Source organism: Sorghum bicolor, chromosome 10, assembly GCF_000003195.3.
Source record: "Sorghum bicolor cultivar BTx623 chromosome 10, Sorghum_bicolor_NCBIv3, whole genome shotgun sequence".
Taxonomy (NCBI): Eukaryota; Viridiplantae; Streptophyta; class Magnoliopsida; order Poales; family Poaceae; genus Sorghum; species Sorghum bicolor.
This window is the reverse complement of record NC_012879.2, coordinates 521521-534264: the sequence shown is the minus strand read 5'-3', so window position 1 is coordinate 534264 and position 12744 is coordinate 521521. Positions and strand designations below refer to the sequence as shown.

Here is a 12744-nt window from a genome sequence, read left to right as displayed (position 1 = left end):
GGAGGTGCCGAAGCCGAACGCATGCAAGGTGTTGAGCAGGAAGGGCCAGGCTACCGTGTCGAACGCCTTGCTGATGTCGAGCTTTAGGAGCGTCATAGGCGTTCTGCTTTTCCTCATGAGCACAGCAGCCCGCTGGACGAACTTGAAGTTGTCGTGTATTGTCCTCCCGCGAATGAAAGCGTTTTGGTTCTTGGAGATGATGTCTTGGAGTTTTGGTGCAAGTCTCAATGCCAGCAGCTTGGAGGCTAGCTTTCCGAAGCTATGTATCATTGTGATTGGCCTAAAGTCGCCTGGTGTGCTGGCGCCCAGCTTCTTGGGCAGCAGCGTGACGTAGGCGTTGTTCAGACGGCCGAAGGCTCTGGAGTCTCCGAAGAACAGCGCATTCAGGGCGGCCATGATGTCCGGCTTTATAACCGGCCAGGCGGCTTTGTAGAACGTCCCCGTGTAACCGTCCGGCCCTGGCGCGTGGTCTGGAGGCATCCCCCTGACGGCCGTCTCGACCTCCTCCTCAGAGAACGGAAGGTCTAACGCGGATAGGTCGACGGGGGTTATCCCGAGTGCTTGGAAGTCAAGCGTGTGGGATCCCGACCCGGGCTGGCCAAACACTCCCTTGAAGTGGTCATAGATCATGGTTTCCAATTGCTCGTGTGATGTGTAGATCGTGTTGTTGTCGTCTCGTAGGCGGGTGATCGCGTTCCTGCGCTTTCGCCCTCGGGCAAGCAGGTGGAAGTATTTTGTGTTGGCATCCCCGTCGGCTAGGAAGCGCACCCTCGCCTTTTGACGTGCCATGGTTCGTTCAAGGGAAGCCAGGCCTAGGGTCTTTAGCTTGAGGTCTTTTCGCAGCTGGTGCTCGCTGTCCGAGAGTTGCCTGAGGTCGGCCGCTCTGTCTAGCCGGAGGATGATGGCTCGAGCCATCAGCAGCTGTTCCCTGATGTTGTCGATCCTGTGCGCGGCCCACCTCTGGAGTTCGCGTGTCAGGTTCCTGAACCGCTCGTCGAGCTGGCGAAGCGGGTCCGAGGATCCTGAAGTGCTGACCCATCCTTGTATAAGCGCCTCCTGGAAGCCGGCTGTCTTGGGCCAGAAGCTTTCGAAGTGGAAGCGCCGCATGTGGTGAGAATATAGGTTTGTTTGAAGGAGGAGGGGGCAGTGGTCCGAGGCGTCCGAGGAGAGTGCCAGAAGGTGGCAGTCCGGATGCAAGGCCTCCCATTGAAGCGAAACTAAGGCTCGATCCAGCCGCACCAAGGTGGGCGATCGGCGCTCGTTGCTCCATGTATAGCGTCGGCCGTGGAGGTGCAGGTCGATGAGCTCTAGCTCGGTCACCGCCTGTCTGAAGCGTCATAGATTGCGCCTATTGATTGCGTCGTTGTTTTTGTCTGCCTCGTCGAGGATGAGGTTGAAGTCACCGATATAGCCCAAGGGCCGGAGCATGCGTCTCTGACGGCTGATAGCTCTTCCAAGAAGAGGACCTTGTCGCTGTCTTCCTGCGATCCGTAGACTACTGTGAGCCACCATGGCTCTCGCTCGCCGACGGTACCTGTGTGCACCCTGACAGTAGCGGAGAAGCAGCCTATGTGTACATCGGTGAGGTGGATGTCCGGCTGCCGCGCCGCGATTAAAATTCTGCCGCAGGACCCGACGGCCGGCACAAACGTGTAGTCAACGAAGTTCATTCCAAACAGCGAAAAGATAAGCATTTGAGGTACATCATTCAGCTTTGTTTCTACAATGCATGCGATCTGCGGCTTCTCGGTCTGCACCAACGTGCGGACGGAGTCACGCCGGGCGCGTCCGTTCAGTCCGCGCGCATTCCAGCATAGGATTGTATTGTTATCCATTACAAGCTGCTACCGGAGCTTTGCAGGTCAGCCCTACGTGGCGTGTTGCCTCGTGGAACGCCGGGGACGTTCACCGTCGGGGAAGAGCTCTCGCATTGCTTCCGCATGTGTCCCTCCATCGCTTCCTAGGAACATGGCGTCCAGTTTCTGCTGCGCCTCCGCGATTCCTGCTGCAGGTGCGAGGCCCAGCCGCTGCATGACGAGGATATCCCCTCTTTTGGCCACGGGCACCTTGGAAAGGGGCTGAGCCGCGATCCTGCTGCTTCGTAGTGGCATTTTGGAGGAGGAGTCGAAGACTTTGGTAGGCAGCAGAGGAGTTGTGGCCTTCTTGAGTACCTTCTTTGCGAACTGCTTCAACCGGCCGCTGAGGGAGCCCGTGCGCTGGTCACTGGCATCACCATCTAAGCCGTGGATGCGCCCTGGAGTGCTGTGGCCAGTGCTGGCCTTAGCTGGTGTGGTGCTGGCAGCAGCGTCATTGCTGCCGAAGTTCGCTGGCGGGGTTGGCTGCTCCGGGTGTTCCTCCAGCTTCGATGAGCCCTTTAGGGAATGGCCCGGGGGGTTGAAGTCGCGCAAACCTCGTGCTGGGGGTGCATGCTGGGGTGGACTCTTGTCCGCTGTGAACCGCGGGCGTTGCTCCTCGTGCTGGGGTGGACTCCTGTCCGCCATGAACTGCGGGCGCTGCTTGAGCGGGGGATCCCCTTGCGGGTGCCTCTTGGCTCTGGCTGACGGCGACCACGGAGGGAAGCGGACCCTCGAGGGCGATGGCCCAGTCGGCGTTTATGTCTTGCGTCCCCTAGCAGTGGCCTCGATCCCACTTTCAGGCGTATAGGAGGTGGCGCTGTGGTCGGGACGTTGTGTGTCAGCCGTCGGGGGGTCCACGGCGTCGTTCTTGGTGTGCGCTGGGTCATCCTCCTGCGCACTTCCCGTGGCGGGAGCGAGCTCCGCCAAGCTCTCGTGACGCGGGGCCGTATCGCCGGCTTGGGCGGGCAACCGTACCCCAACAGGTCTAATGCTGCGCTGCTACTGCGGTTTGGTCTCCGGCCGGATCGGTCTCCAGACCTGGCGTGTGGGATTCTTGTTCTGGCGCGCGGCCGCTGTTGTTCGTGGGCCGGGAGCTGCGCTTGCGTTCCGGTGGCGCGCCGCCGTTGCCTGCTAGGATGGAGGGCCACGGCGCGCAGGTCCGGCAGGTCCCGCGCTTGCGCACGCCCGCGCTGCCTGAGCCTGGAGACAGGCGGGCCCATGCGCGGACCCGCACCCACCGTGCCTTTGGCTGTCGTAGTCAGCGTCGCCGTCTGGGATGCCGCGGTCTTGGAGACAGACAGGCCCTTGCGCGGACCCGCGCCCACCGTGCCTTCGGCTGCCGTAGTCGGCGTCGCCGTCCGGGATGCCGCGGTCGCAGGCGAAGGCATGAATCCTTGGCCCGCTTCCCCTGGAGAAGTGGTAGCCGTCGTCGGGGTCGTCGAGGCCGCTGCTGTCCGCGTCCGAGGGCGGAGACCCCCCCGGTCTCGGCGACGGAGACCGCGGGTTGAAGTCTGCGACGCTCCTGATGTGGATGAGGACCTTGTAGGCCAGCGTCTTCTTCTCCCTAAGGTAGGGCGGCAGGGCTGGTCCTCCGGCGTAGAGGTGACAAGGTGGCTCGTCCTCGGATATGCCCGGCCAGCAAAGCAGAGGGATGTAAGACGGGTGAGCAGTCCAAGCGGTTACCTTGAAGGTGGATAGGTCGTCGGCGGTCCGCGTGGTGTTGTCGATCTCCTGGATCCAGCAGGAGGGCGTGAGGATCTTCGCCGCGGTGTCTTCCCGCCACGCATGGGGAGGAATGCCTTCGAGGACGATGTTGACCCGGTAGCGCAGCGTGGACGCCTCGGCATGGCGGAGCTTGGTCCACGGGCGCAGCACAAGGGCAGTGGAGCCGATCGGCAAAGGGGACACGACGAGAACCTGGTCCTTGATCTCCTGGGAGCCGCAGAGGATGATGAAGTTCTCCGGGTAGAAGTGACGTAGCAGGAGGTCCTCCGGCCTGACCCCGGCCGCGGCAGCGATGGCCGCCCTGGCGTCCTCCGCTGGAATGTCGAAGGAGCCGCAGCGGGTTTGGGCGACCACGGAGAAGCGCAGACTCGTCTCCGTGTTGGAGATCGCCGCATCTCGCGAGATGTAGCGCCAGCACTCCCGCGGGCGCGAATCAGGTGCCCCTGGAGGTCCCGTGACGTTGTCCCCGTCGATGTCTGACGTCGGCGGCGGCGGGGACGGCATCCTCCCGCTTGCTCCTTCAGGTGTTCCCGGCGAAGGCGGCGGAGGGGTGGGCCCGCTCGCGCCAGGCGGTGTCCCGGGGCTTTGGCCACGCCGTTGGCGGACGAACCGGCCGTCGTTCCTGGCTGGCGCCCCCGTGCCGCCGGATGACCGCGGCCTCTTGCAGTCCTTGGCGACGTGGTTGGCGTCGTGGCAGTTGAAGCAGCGTGTGGGGCGCCGGCATGTCGCGACGCGGTGCGCCGCCGAGAGGCAGTTGAGACAGCGGTCCTCGACCTCCCTGGGGAGGACACGCTCTCTGCTCGGCCCCCGCCGGCGTTGCGATGCGTTCTTCCCCCTGTACGTCGCCCCGTTCGCTCGCGCTGCCCGGGCGGGTCGCTGCGGCAACACGTGCTGCCAACCTTCCTGGTCAGGCGCCGTTGCCCGGCGGCGAGGCCCCAGGCGCTGGTGGACGGGGATCCGCCCTGGCCCCGGCAGTCTTCCGGCCGCCGTCCCCGTTGGCGCGTTGGCGTTCGTCGGCCTTCTCCGTCGCCTACGCCGTCTGCGACGCTTGGGCCTGGGGTTGCTTTTTCCTGGCGGCGCCTATGTCCCCTCGGCGTCCGCGGCGGTTCGTCTCCGGGGCTGCGCCGCGGCGGAGCCAGGTGTCGAAGAGGGCGCCGAGGACCCGGATCTGTGGTGGGGGGCGCTCTTCGGCGGCTCGCTGGAGACCTGCGTCAGCGGCTCCTTGTCGGCGGCTCGACGGGCGGCGGCGAGGTAGGAGCCCCCCGGAGCGCACGCCTCAGGAGCGCGCGTCGGCGCCGCGGGTCCCCCCCATCTGGCGGGGGGGAGACCCTGGCGAGTCGTGGAGGGAGGCCCGGCGGTCGGCATCGGCGAGCCGGCGCTGCGGCCCAAGGTCGTCAGCCTCGTCGTCGGAGCAGATCTCATCCCACCTCATGGATTTGGATCTGCCGCAGGAGGTAGGGCGGAAGGGGGTGGCGGAGGGGGCGAGGGGCTTACCGCACTGACAGGTGGGTCCCATCTAGTACCCTCTATTTTTAACAAGTTGTAATAGCAAATTGTTGGAGAGAGATCTTTTTTGACTTGCCAAATGAAATAGCAACTTGCTAAAACTCAAGATTTGATAAGTAATTTTTACCAACTTGTTGGAGATGCTCTAATTATTTCTTCACAACTTAAACTCTTCCTTACTTGCGTAGAGATATGAAAGGTTTAGAAAAAAAAATAAATTAAAGGTCTTGATTGATGAGCTTTCTATTATATTTTTCTCAAATTAATGCTAGCATTTCCAGTAGCGACTGGTAGTGTTGAGAGGGTCTTTTATTTCTCAATACAATTATGTGAAGAAGAAATTAACAAATAAGATGGCGGGTGATATATACTTGAATGGTTGCTTGACCATATATATACTATTTATCTTGCAAGTGCAAGCAAGCTCTCTCGATCATGGGAGACAAGGCGGGGCTCCCGGGCAGCGACGCGGCAGCTAATCCCGTCCACACTGACAGTGGACAGTCAGGAAGACATCACACATGGATCCGATTTCTGCCTGAAAGCAGCAGCAGGAAGGCAAAGGAGGAGGAGATGAACAGAACAGTGATGGGGATGGATGGCGCCATTGGAGGAGCAGGCAGACAAGCGCACCTGCCCTGCCTTGCTCGGCAGGCACAGGCAGTACTGCCGCTGAGAGGGAAGCCTGTGAGAGTGATGAGTGAGAGCTAAGCTATCCCTGTGTTCTACGACGATGATGGTCTCGCTGCTAGGATTCGATCTGCACAGGCACAGCGTCCTCGATACTTCGGGCCTGTTTAGATTGGGAACGAAAATTTTTTTTGTGTCACATCGGATATGTCGAAAGGATGTCGGGAGGAGTTTTTAGAAATTAATAAAAAAACAAATTACATAGCTCGTCAGGAAACTGCAAGACAAATTTATTAAGCATAATTAATCTGTCATTAGCATATGTGGGTTACTGTAGCACTTAAGGCTAATCATAGAGTAACTAGGCTTAAAAGATTCGTCTCGCGATTATTAACTAAACTGTGTAATTAGTTTATTTTTTTATCTACATTTAATGTTCCATGTATGTGTCTAAAGATTCGATGGAATGGATGAAAAAATTTTGTGTGGCGAACTAAACAGGGCCTTCGATAGAGACAGCCATCTGACCAGGAGACGCGCCCTTCGTCAGAAAAAGAAAAACACAAATAATTCTAGCGCAGTAGCAAGTCAAAACATAACTGCGAATGTGATCAAGTGTATACAGAAAAATAGTAATACTTACAATATCAATACAATATCAATATAGTTAAAGCTTTCGTTGAATATATTTTGATAGGAATACCCGTTATAAGTATTTGGATAAAATTTAGATGATTTGACTAAGGAGAGAGAGAGAGAGAGAATTCAATTCTTTTTAGGATGGATCGATGTAGTTATCAACTTGTGTTTGCGGTGTAATGTATCTCATAAGTTTTTAAGGGATATATACTTGTCATGTCATTTTGTTTACTAGGATTTGTTTAGTGTGGTCAACAAGAATTTTTACATTTCCCTGATCAGCATCGTAGCTTTACCGTGGTTGTCGTATGGTGGCTCAAATTCTATTTGTAGCAGAACTTAGAGGATGTTTGGTTGGCCGCCATAGCCTACCACTGCATGTGTGGCGCTACCGTAGCTTTTTCCTTTTTGACTGTGGCTCTCCACTCTGCAACGATGACAACACCGAACCTTAGGCGATGACTTTTGGCGCCACAGCTCTGGCGTGGTTTTGTGTAGGGAGTAGCATTAGCAGCCACAACTTTCACAAGAACCAAGCAGGAGCCACCGAAGCGGTGGCAACCATAGTCTATGGCGTGGCTCACGTCGGTAGGAACCAAACAACATCCTAGCTCGCTCTTGGTAGCGGCCACATGTGTGGCATGGCACACATCGATTGGCAACCAAACAACTCCTCAATAGAGATGTACTATCAGAACTTCTAGGATTTAAGTATAGAATTGTACTAGGAGTAGGACTGCTACTTGCATGTATGTAAACCTTGGAAATGACTATATAAACAAGGGGTAGAGGACATATGCATCAGCCAAGCCAACAAAAGTATCTCATCCAGGACTTGTAGAATCAATCACGAGCGTTCAAAAGGATTAGGCTAGAGTTCTACTGCACTAATTTTTTTTAAGGGCAAGAATTAGTAGGCCCAAGAGGGTCAAGTAGGGTTGCGAGTGCTACACAATCACTTTGCAATCGTTTGGAATTGTGCTTATAGAATTGGTGGTCGTTGACTTTACCAAAATCTTAATCTCTTGTCCCTCGTTACTTGTGCTATTGAACTACATCGTTCTTGATACGGTACAAGGTTGTGTCATATTTGCAATATCCTTTCAAAGATCCGAGAACTATTGTGCATAAATAAGGGTATCATATTATAACAGTAGTGACTCCAAGATTACGATGAATGAATACATATATAATATAAGACACACACATGCACACTCCTCTTATGTGCTAAGGGATATTATGATCTAGGTTTATGAACTTTGGAGGTCCCTCTCATACCTAAAGGTGGTGATGAGCATGCCTTGATCAGCTGAGATGAGAGGTGAAGATGAGGGTATAGAGTTCTTAGAGCAAATGCACCACTATTGAGTGTGGTATGACCATATGAACGGTGGAGAAAGCGTCTGAAGCTAGATCGATGCTCTGCTATTTGCATCTGGTAGCATTTGGCAAAGGACGCTCTAGATCTTAACTTACAAACTCGTAGCCTTATAACCCGCCTCCTCTAGCCTCGATAAAGATGTTGAACATGGGGTAAAGAAGGAATGAGTGGAAAGAAGGCCCACGTGTCCAATGATGGAACATTTCTATTATAGTTTGGGATTCACCTATACTAAACTATCTACATGACATGCTAACTATATGATGACGTTACCGCTAATGTGTGAGGTAAATGTCGTCTCATTTTCTCTCTTATTTGCTTCCCCACCGTTGAAGGCTCCTTGTCACATTAAGGTTTGGCACAACTAAGGTATGCTTGTACCAGTGGTGATTGTCTCATTATCATCGCTCGTTCCAAAGATCCACTGTCACTTCATAATATGCATGGCTAGCTCACTGAAACGAAGAAGAAGGCTAGAGAGAGAAGGGAAGGAGAAGGTTAGAAGGAGATGGCGTTGACAAATGACAACCACACCAAATATGAGAGCGACATCATTGTACGGTCAGTGTACCACACAAAAGCGGTTTAACACAAGTTTCGAAGACTTTAGACCTAATACGATACAATTAGTAAGTTTAGTAAAAATATATTTTGCAAATACTGAAACCTAAATAAGAACGTTGGATAAGTTTGAGGACTGCTAACAAAATGTACTCTTAGATTTAACACAAATGCTAGATTTGATATAATATACTCCCTTTGTCCAGAAAAGAATGTAATTATGGGAAACGTGCCACTCAACGTAACCCAACTTTGATCGAGTTTATAGTAAATAGTATTAACATTTATGTCTCGAAATAAATTTATTATAAAAATATATTTTTATAACTAATCTAATGATACTTATTTTTTTATAATTTTAGTCAAAGTTGAAACAATTTGACTTCAAAATATGAGAATTGCATTCTTTTATGGCAGGATAGAGTAATGATTAAGTTTAGAGTGTTTGTGGTGTAATTTGAGAGTAGGACTTTAGATGGAAATGCGTGCACGTGACAAGTCGAAGGACACAACTAAGCCTTGTTTAGATTAAAAAGTTTTTGGATTTTGATATTGTAGCACTTTTGTTTTTATTTAATAAATATTATTCAATCATAGAGTAAATAAATTTAAAAAATCCGTCTACTAATTTACAGGCAAATTATGTAATTATTTTTTATTTTTATCTATATTTAATGATCCATACATGTGCCACAAAATTCGATGTGATGGAAAATTTTGAAAAGTTTTTGGTTTTTTTTTATGAACTAAACAAGGCCTGATTGTGCGAACATCTGATCCGTACGGATACTATGAATCCTGTTGTAACAAAAAAAAAAACAGTATGTCCTGTTTTATACTACTACTGTATACAGTATGCACTGCCGTCTGCAGGGACGTACGTACGTGTATTACTGCAGGAGTAAGTGCGTTAAAATAAAAAATAATAAAATAATACTAGTAGATCTCTGTCACCGTCCTGCGCCTCCCATCACTTTTTTAATGAGCTGTTTGCTCGCTGTCAGTGTTTGTTCGCCCGCCTCTTCACTGCTCTGCTCTGCTCTGCTCGTCTCCTTCCCTGCTTGTGCTTGCTTGCTTTTTATAAAGCCCTGCCCCGCCATCCATCCATACTCGCTGGTGCACTGCTGCAGTCACACAGACAGACGCCATCTCCTTCCTCCATCCAAAACCAACAGCTGATACTAGTGTGCAGTGCAGCCAAGAAGCTCTCCATTGGACCTGCCCCGTCGCGATGCTGATGGGATTCCCCATGGGCTACTCGGAGATGCCCAAGCTGGTGCTGCACCTGCTCTTCCTCCTGGGCCACCTGCGCCGCCTCTCCTCCTGGCTGCTCCGCCTAGCGGGCGCCTCCGCCGACGCCGACAGCTGGGCGTCGGCATCCGACGCGGACCACCACCCGCGCCACCCCGCCGCCGCCCAGCGCCTGGAGGAGCACTCTCCGGCGGTGCGCTTCGACTCGCTGTCGTCTGGCGGTTCCTCCTCCGCAACTGCCGGCGAGGTGCCGCGGCCGCTCCCCGAGGGGTGCTGCGTCTGCCTGGGCGACTTCCACGCCGCCGCCGAGGTGCGCCGCGCCCGGGGCTGCCGCCACGTCTTCCACCGCGCCTGCCTCGACCGCTGGGCCGCGCACGGCCACCGCACCTGCCCGCTCTGCCGGACCCAGCTCCTCCCGCCGCCGCTGCTGCTCCCCCTGCCCCTGCCCCTCCCGCTGCCGCCATCGTAGGGGATCCGAATTACCTCCTTCCTGCTGAGCCTTTGTGCAAAACAACCGCTCGACCCGCTTGACCAGGCCAGGTGGGTCTCTCTGGTTTGTTGTTATTTTGGAAAAACCTCAGGGGGATCCGTGTCAAAGTATACTGCTCTGGGAAAAGCCCCCCCAAAAAGAGGAAAGATGGTGATAGACAAGTTTAACTTGGTAATTAGGGAAAAGTTAAATAGAAAGACTACTTATCACGTAGAGTAGATAGAGCAAGTTGCCAAGAGATGTGGCTCTGCTCATTTTCCTTTTCTAATTATTTTTATTTTCTAATTTCTGTTTTTGTTCTTTCCTCTCCACTGTTGGTGGGTGGAGATGATACATAACATACAATACGGGCGTATCCTGATTTCACTGTTTTGTGGGTCAGATTTTACTGTTGGAGTGGATGGAGATAGCCAATAGGGATGGCTTTTTAGTTATTATTACTTTATACCTGGATGAATTTGTATGTTGGTTGTGGTATATTGGTAATCTGGTATGCACGTTCAGATAATTGTGCAGCTTCAAACTACCTGGGTTTGGCTTGAACATGCATCCAGTGCAAAAACCATTTTATGTTATCTTTGTGAACTGCAGAAAATAAAAAAGCACTGTATTAATCTTCTTGATAAAACAAAGTATCTGCAGAGTAAAGAAATACTTGGTTTCAGAGTTTTAAGAAGTATATTTTTTTTAGAAAAAGAAATAATTCTAGCCGCTGCAAATAAGAAGTATATCTACCTATATCTATCTATTCGCTACTTTGTACTTTGCATGTATCTATGTACTATGTAACTATTCTGGAGCTGTATATAGTGCTCGCAGAGGGTAAAGAAAGTTGGATAGACTCTCGTTAATCTAAAAATAGAAGGTCTGGATTTTCAATGTTTAGTTCCAATTTTTTTTAGTTTTCGCTATGGTAGCAATTTCGTTTTTATTTGACAAACACTATAAGTAATTAGGCTTAAAAGATTCATCTCGCGATTTACTGTGCAATTAATTTTTATTTTTATCTATATTTAATATTTATGCCGCAAGATTCGAATCTTAAAAAAGTTTATATTTTTTTAGGGTGAACTAAAGAACGCCTGAGTCAAATAATTATGTGTTTACCAGATGATGAGTACATGGGCCAAGTCGAACGGGCTCAATTTGTGTTGTCGTGGCACTCGGAAGCACATGGGCCACTGGGAAAGAAAAACCGTACGGGGGCCCATTCACAGCCCATTGGGCTGTACGGCAAAAGCTTCTAAAAGCCTGCTAACGGCAGTGCATGTGGCGACGACGCACGCCAGTCCGACTAGTGCTAGTGCGAGTACACGAGGAGGCACGCAAGACAGAGACTGAGCAAAGCCCGCGTGTCGTGTTCATTACTCTTGAGCTCTTGGCCACACAATTAATCATCAGAATGCAAAAGCTAGCTAGCGTGGCATTGCACACTAGCTACACATCGACGACACTGATGATATATACGTGCAAGCACAAGATATATATATAGCTTCTCTCTTCAACTCCTAAACAAGTGCCGGCCGTCGGCGGCGGCAGCGCTGGTGGTGGCACCGCCGGCGGCCGCGCTGCTGCGACGTCTGCGGTGCCGGTGCTGCGAGGACACGCTGGGCGTCCCGCGCCGGCGCCTGCAGCAGCTCCCCGCCGTCCCCGGGCTACAAGTGGACCGTCCGCCAGTTCGAGGGACTCGACAACCTCGCCAACGGCGGCGCGCTCGTCATGCAGACCGGAGAAGGAGGGAGGTACAGTACAGCCTCCTCGTGCACCACACCGCCGACGAGCTCAGGGCGTTCGGGCTCACCGACGAGATGCTCCAGGACCAGATGTGGCAGAAGACGGCTAGGCCTGGTGAGCTCAACCACCGCTTCATGACCAATGGACAGTCCTTCTTCCATCCATTTACTACAATCTACTAGTCATTGTGTTAACTAGTACTCCGTACTATATATATGTACTAATAATAATTACTATATAAGCTGCAGAATACGGAGTATACAGAGGAGTAACTTACTACTAGCAACTTGTTCTGCTTGTATATGATATACAGAGGAGCAAGCAGAGTTCTTCCAGTGGCTTTCCATCAACCGTATAAAATTTCAATTAATTAGTTAACTAGTTGTGCTAATTGCGTTGATTCATCTGGGTCTTTGCGTTGGACACTCACCATTAATTAATATATTGTAATGTGTGTGTTACACTGTTAATTACGTGCGCACAAGCACACAGAATCATCATTCCTGTCAACTACTTGACTGTAAAGTTGTATTTTTCTTATGTTTTCAGTTGTGCATAAAACGAAAGAAATGTTCTTTTATATGCATGGCAACAACAACTCATACGAAAATGAAAATGAAATGGCAACAGCTACTTGACTCTGCATCACCTACAAGGAGCCATCAAATATTCTGCTTTTTTCTAGATACTCGGGTTCAAATACCCATGATTTTTTTGTTTGTTTACTGGCTTCATATAATTCTGAAAACACAAATTTTCTTGAAGCCTCTTGCTCATATCTCTCATCAAAGGGTGCTATTCTATAATGTCTCTTTAGCAGATCCCCTGCTAATCCGAGCGAGCTTTCACATTCATTCGTGAGGGTACTCCTAAGGGAGCTTTTCATGCTGTCCTATATTCAAAGTTTCTTGGATTTACGGAAAAGCCTTTCTCTTTCTTTTTGGTGACGTCGGATGCCCGCCTTTGGCGCT

General features: G+C 51.5%; 1 protein-coding gene and 1 pseudogene across 1 annotated transcript; both read left to right on the top strand.

Annotated features, from left to right (window-relative positions):
- On the top strand, positions 9278-10557 carry LOC8066884 (E3 ubiquitin-protein ligase RHA1B). The gene has a single exon (XM_002437644.2). The coding sequence runs from the start codon at positions 9530-9532 to the stop codon at positions 10016-10018; it is 489 nt and encodes a 162-aa protein (XP_002437689.2). The 5' UTR covers positions 9278-9529; the 3' UTR covers positions 10019-10557.
- On the top strand, positions 11552-12353 carry LOC8067900 (annotated as a pseudogene).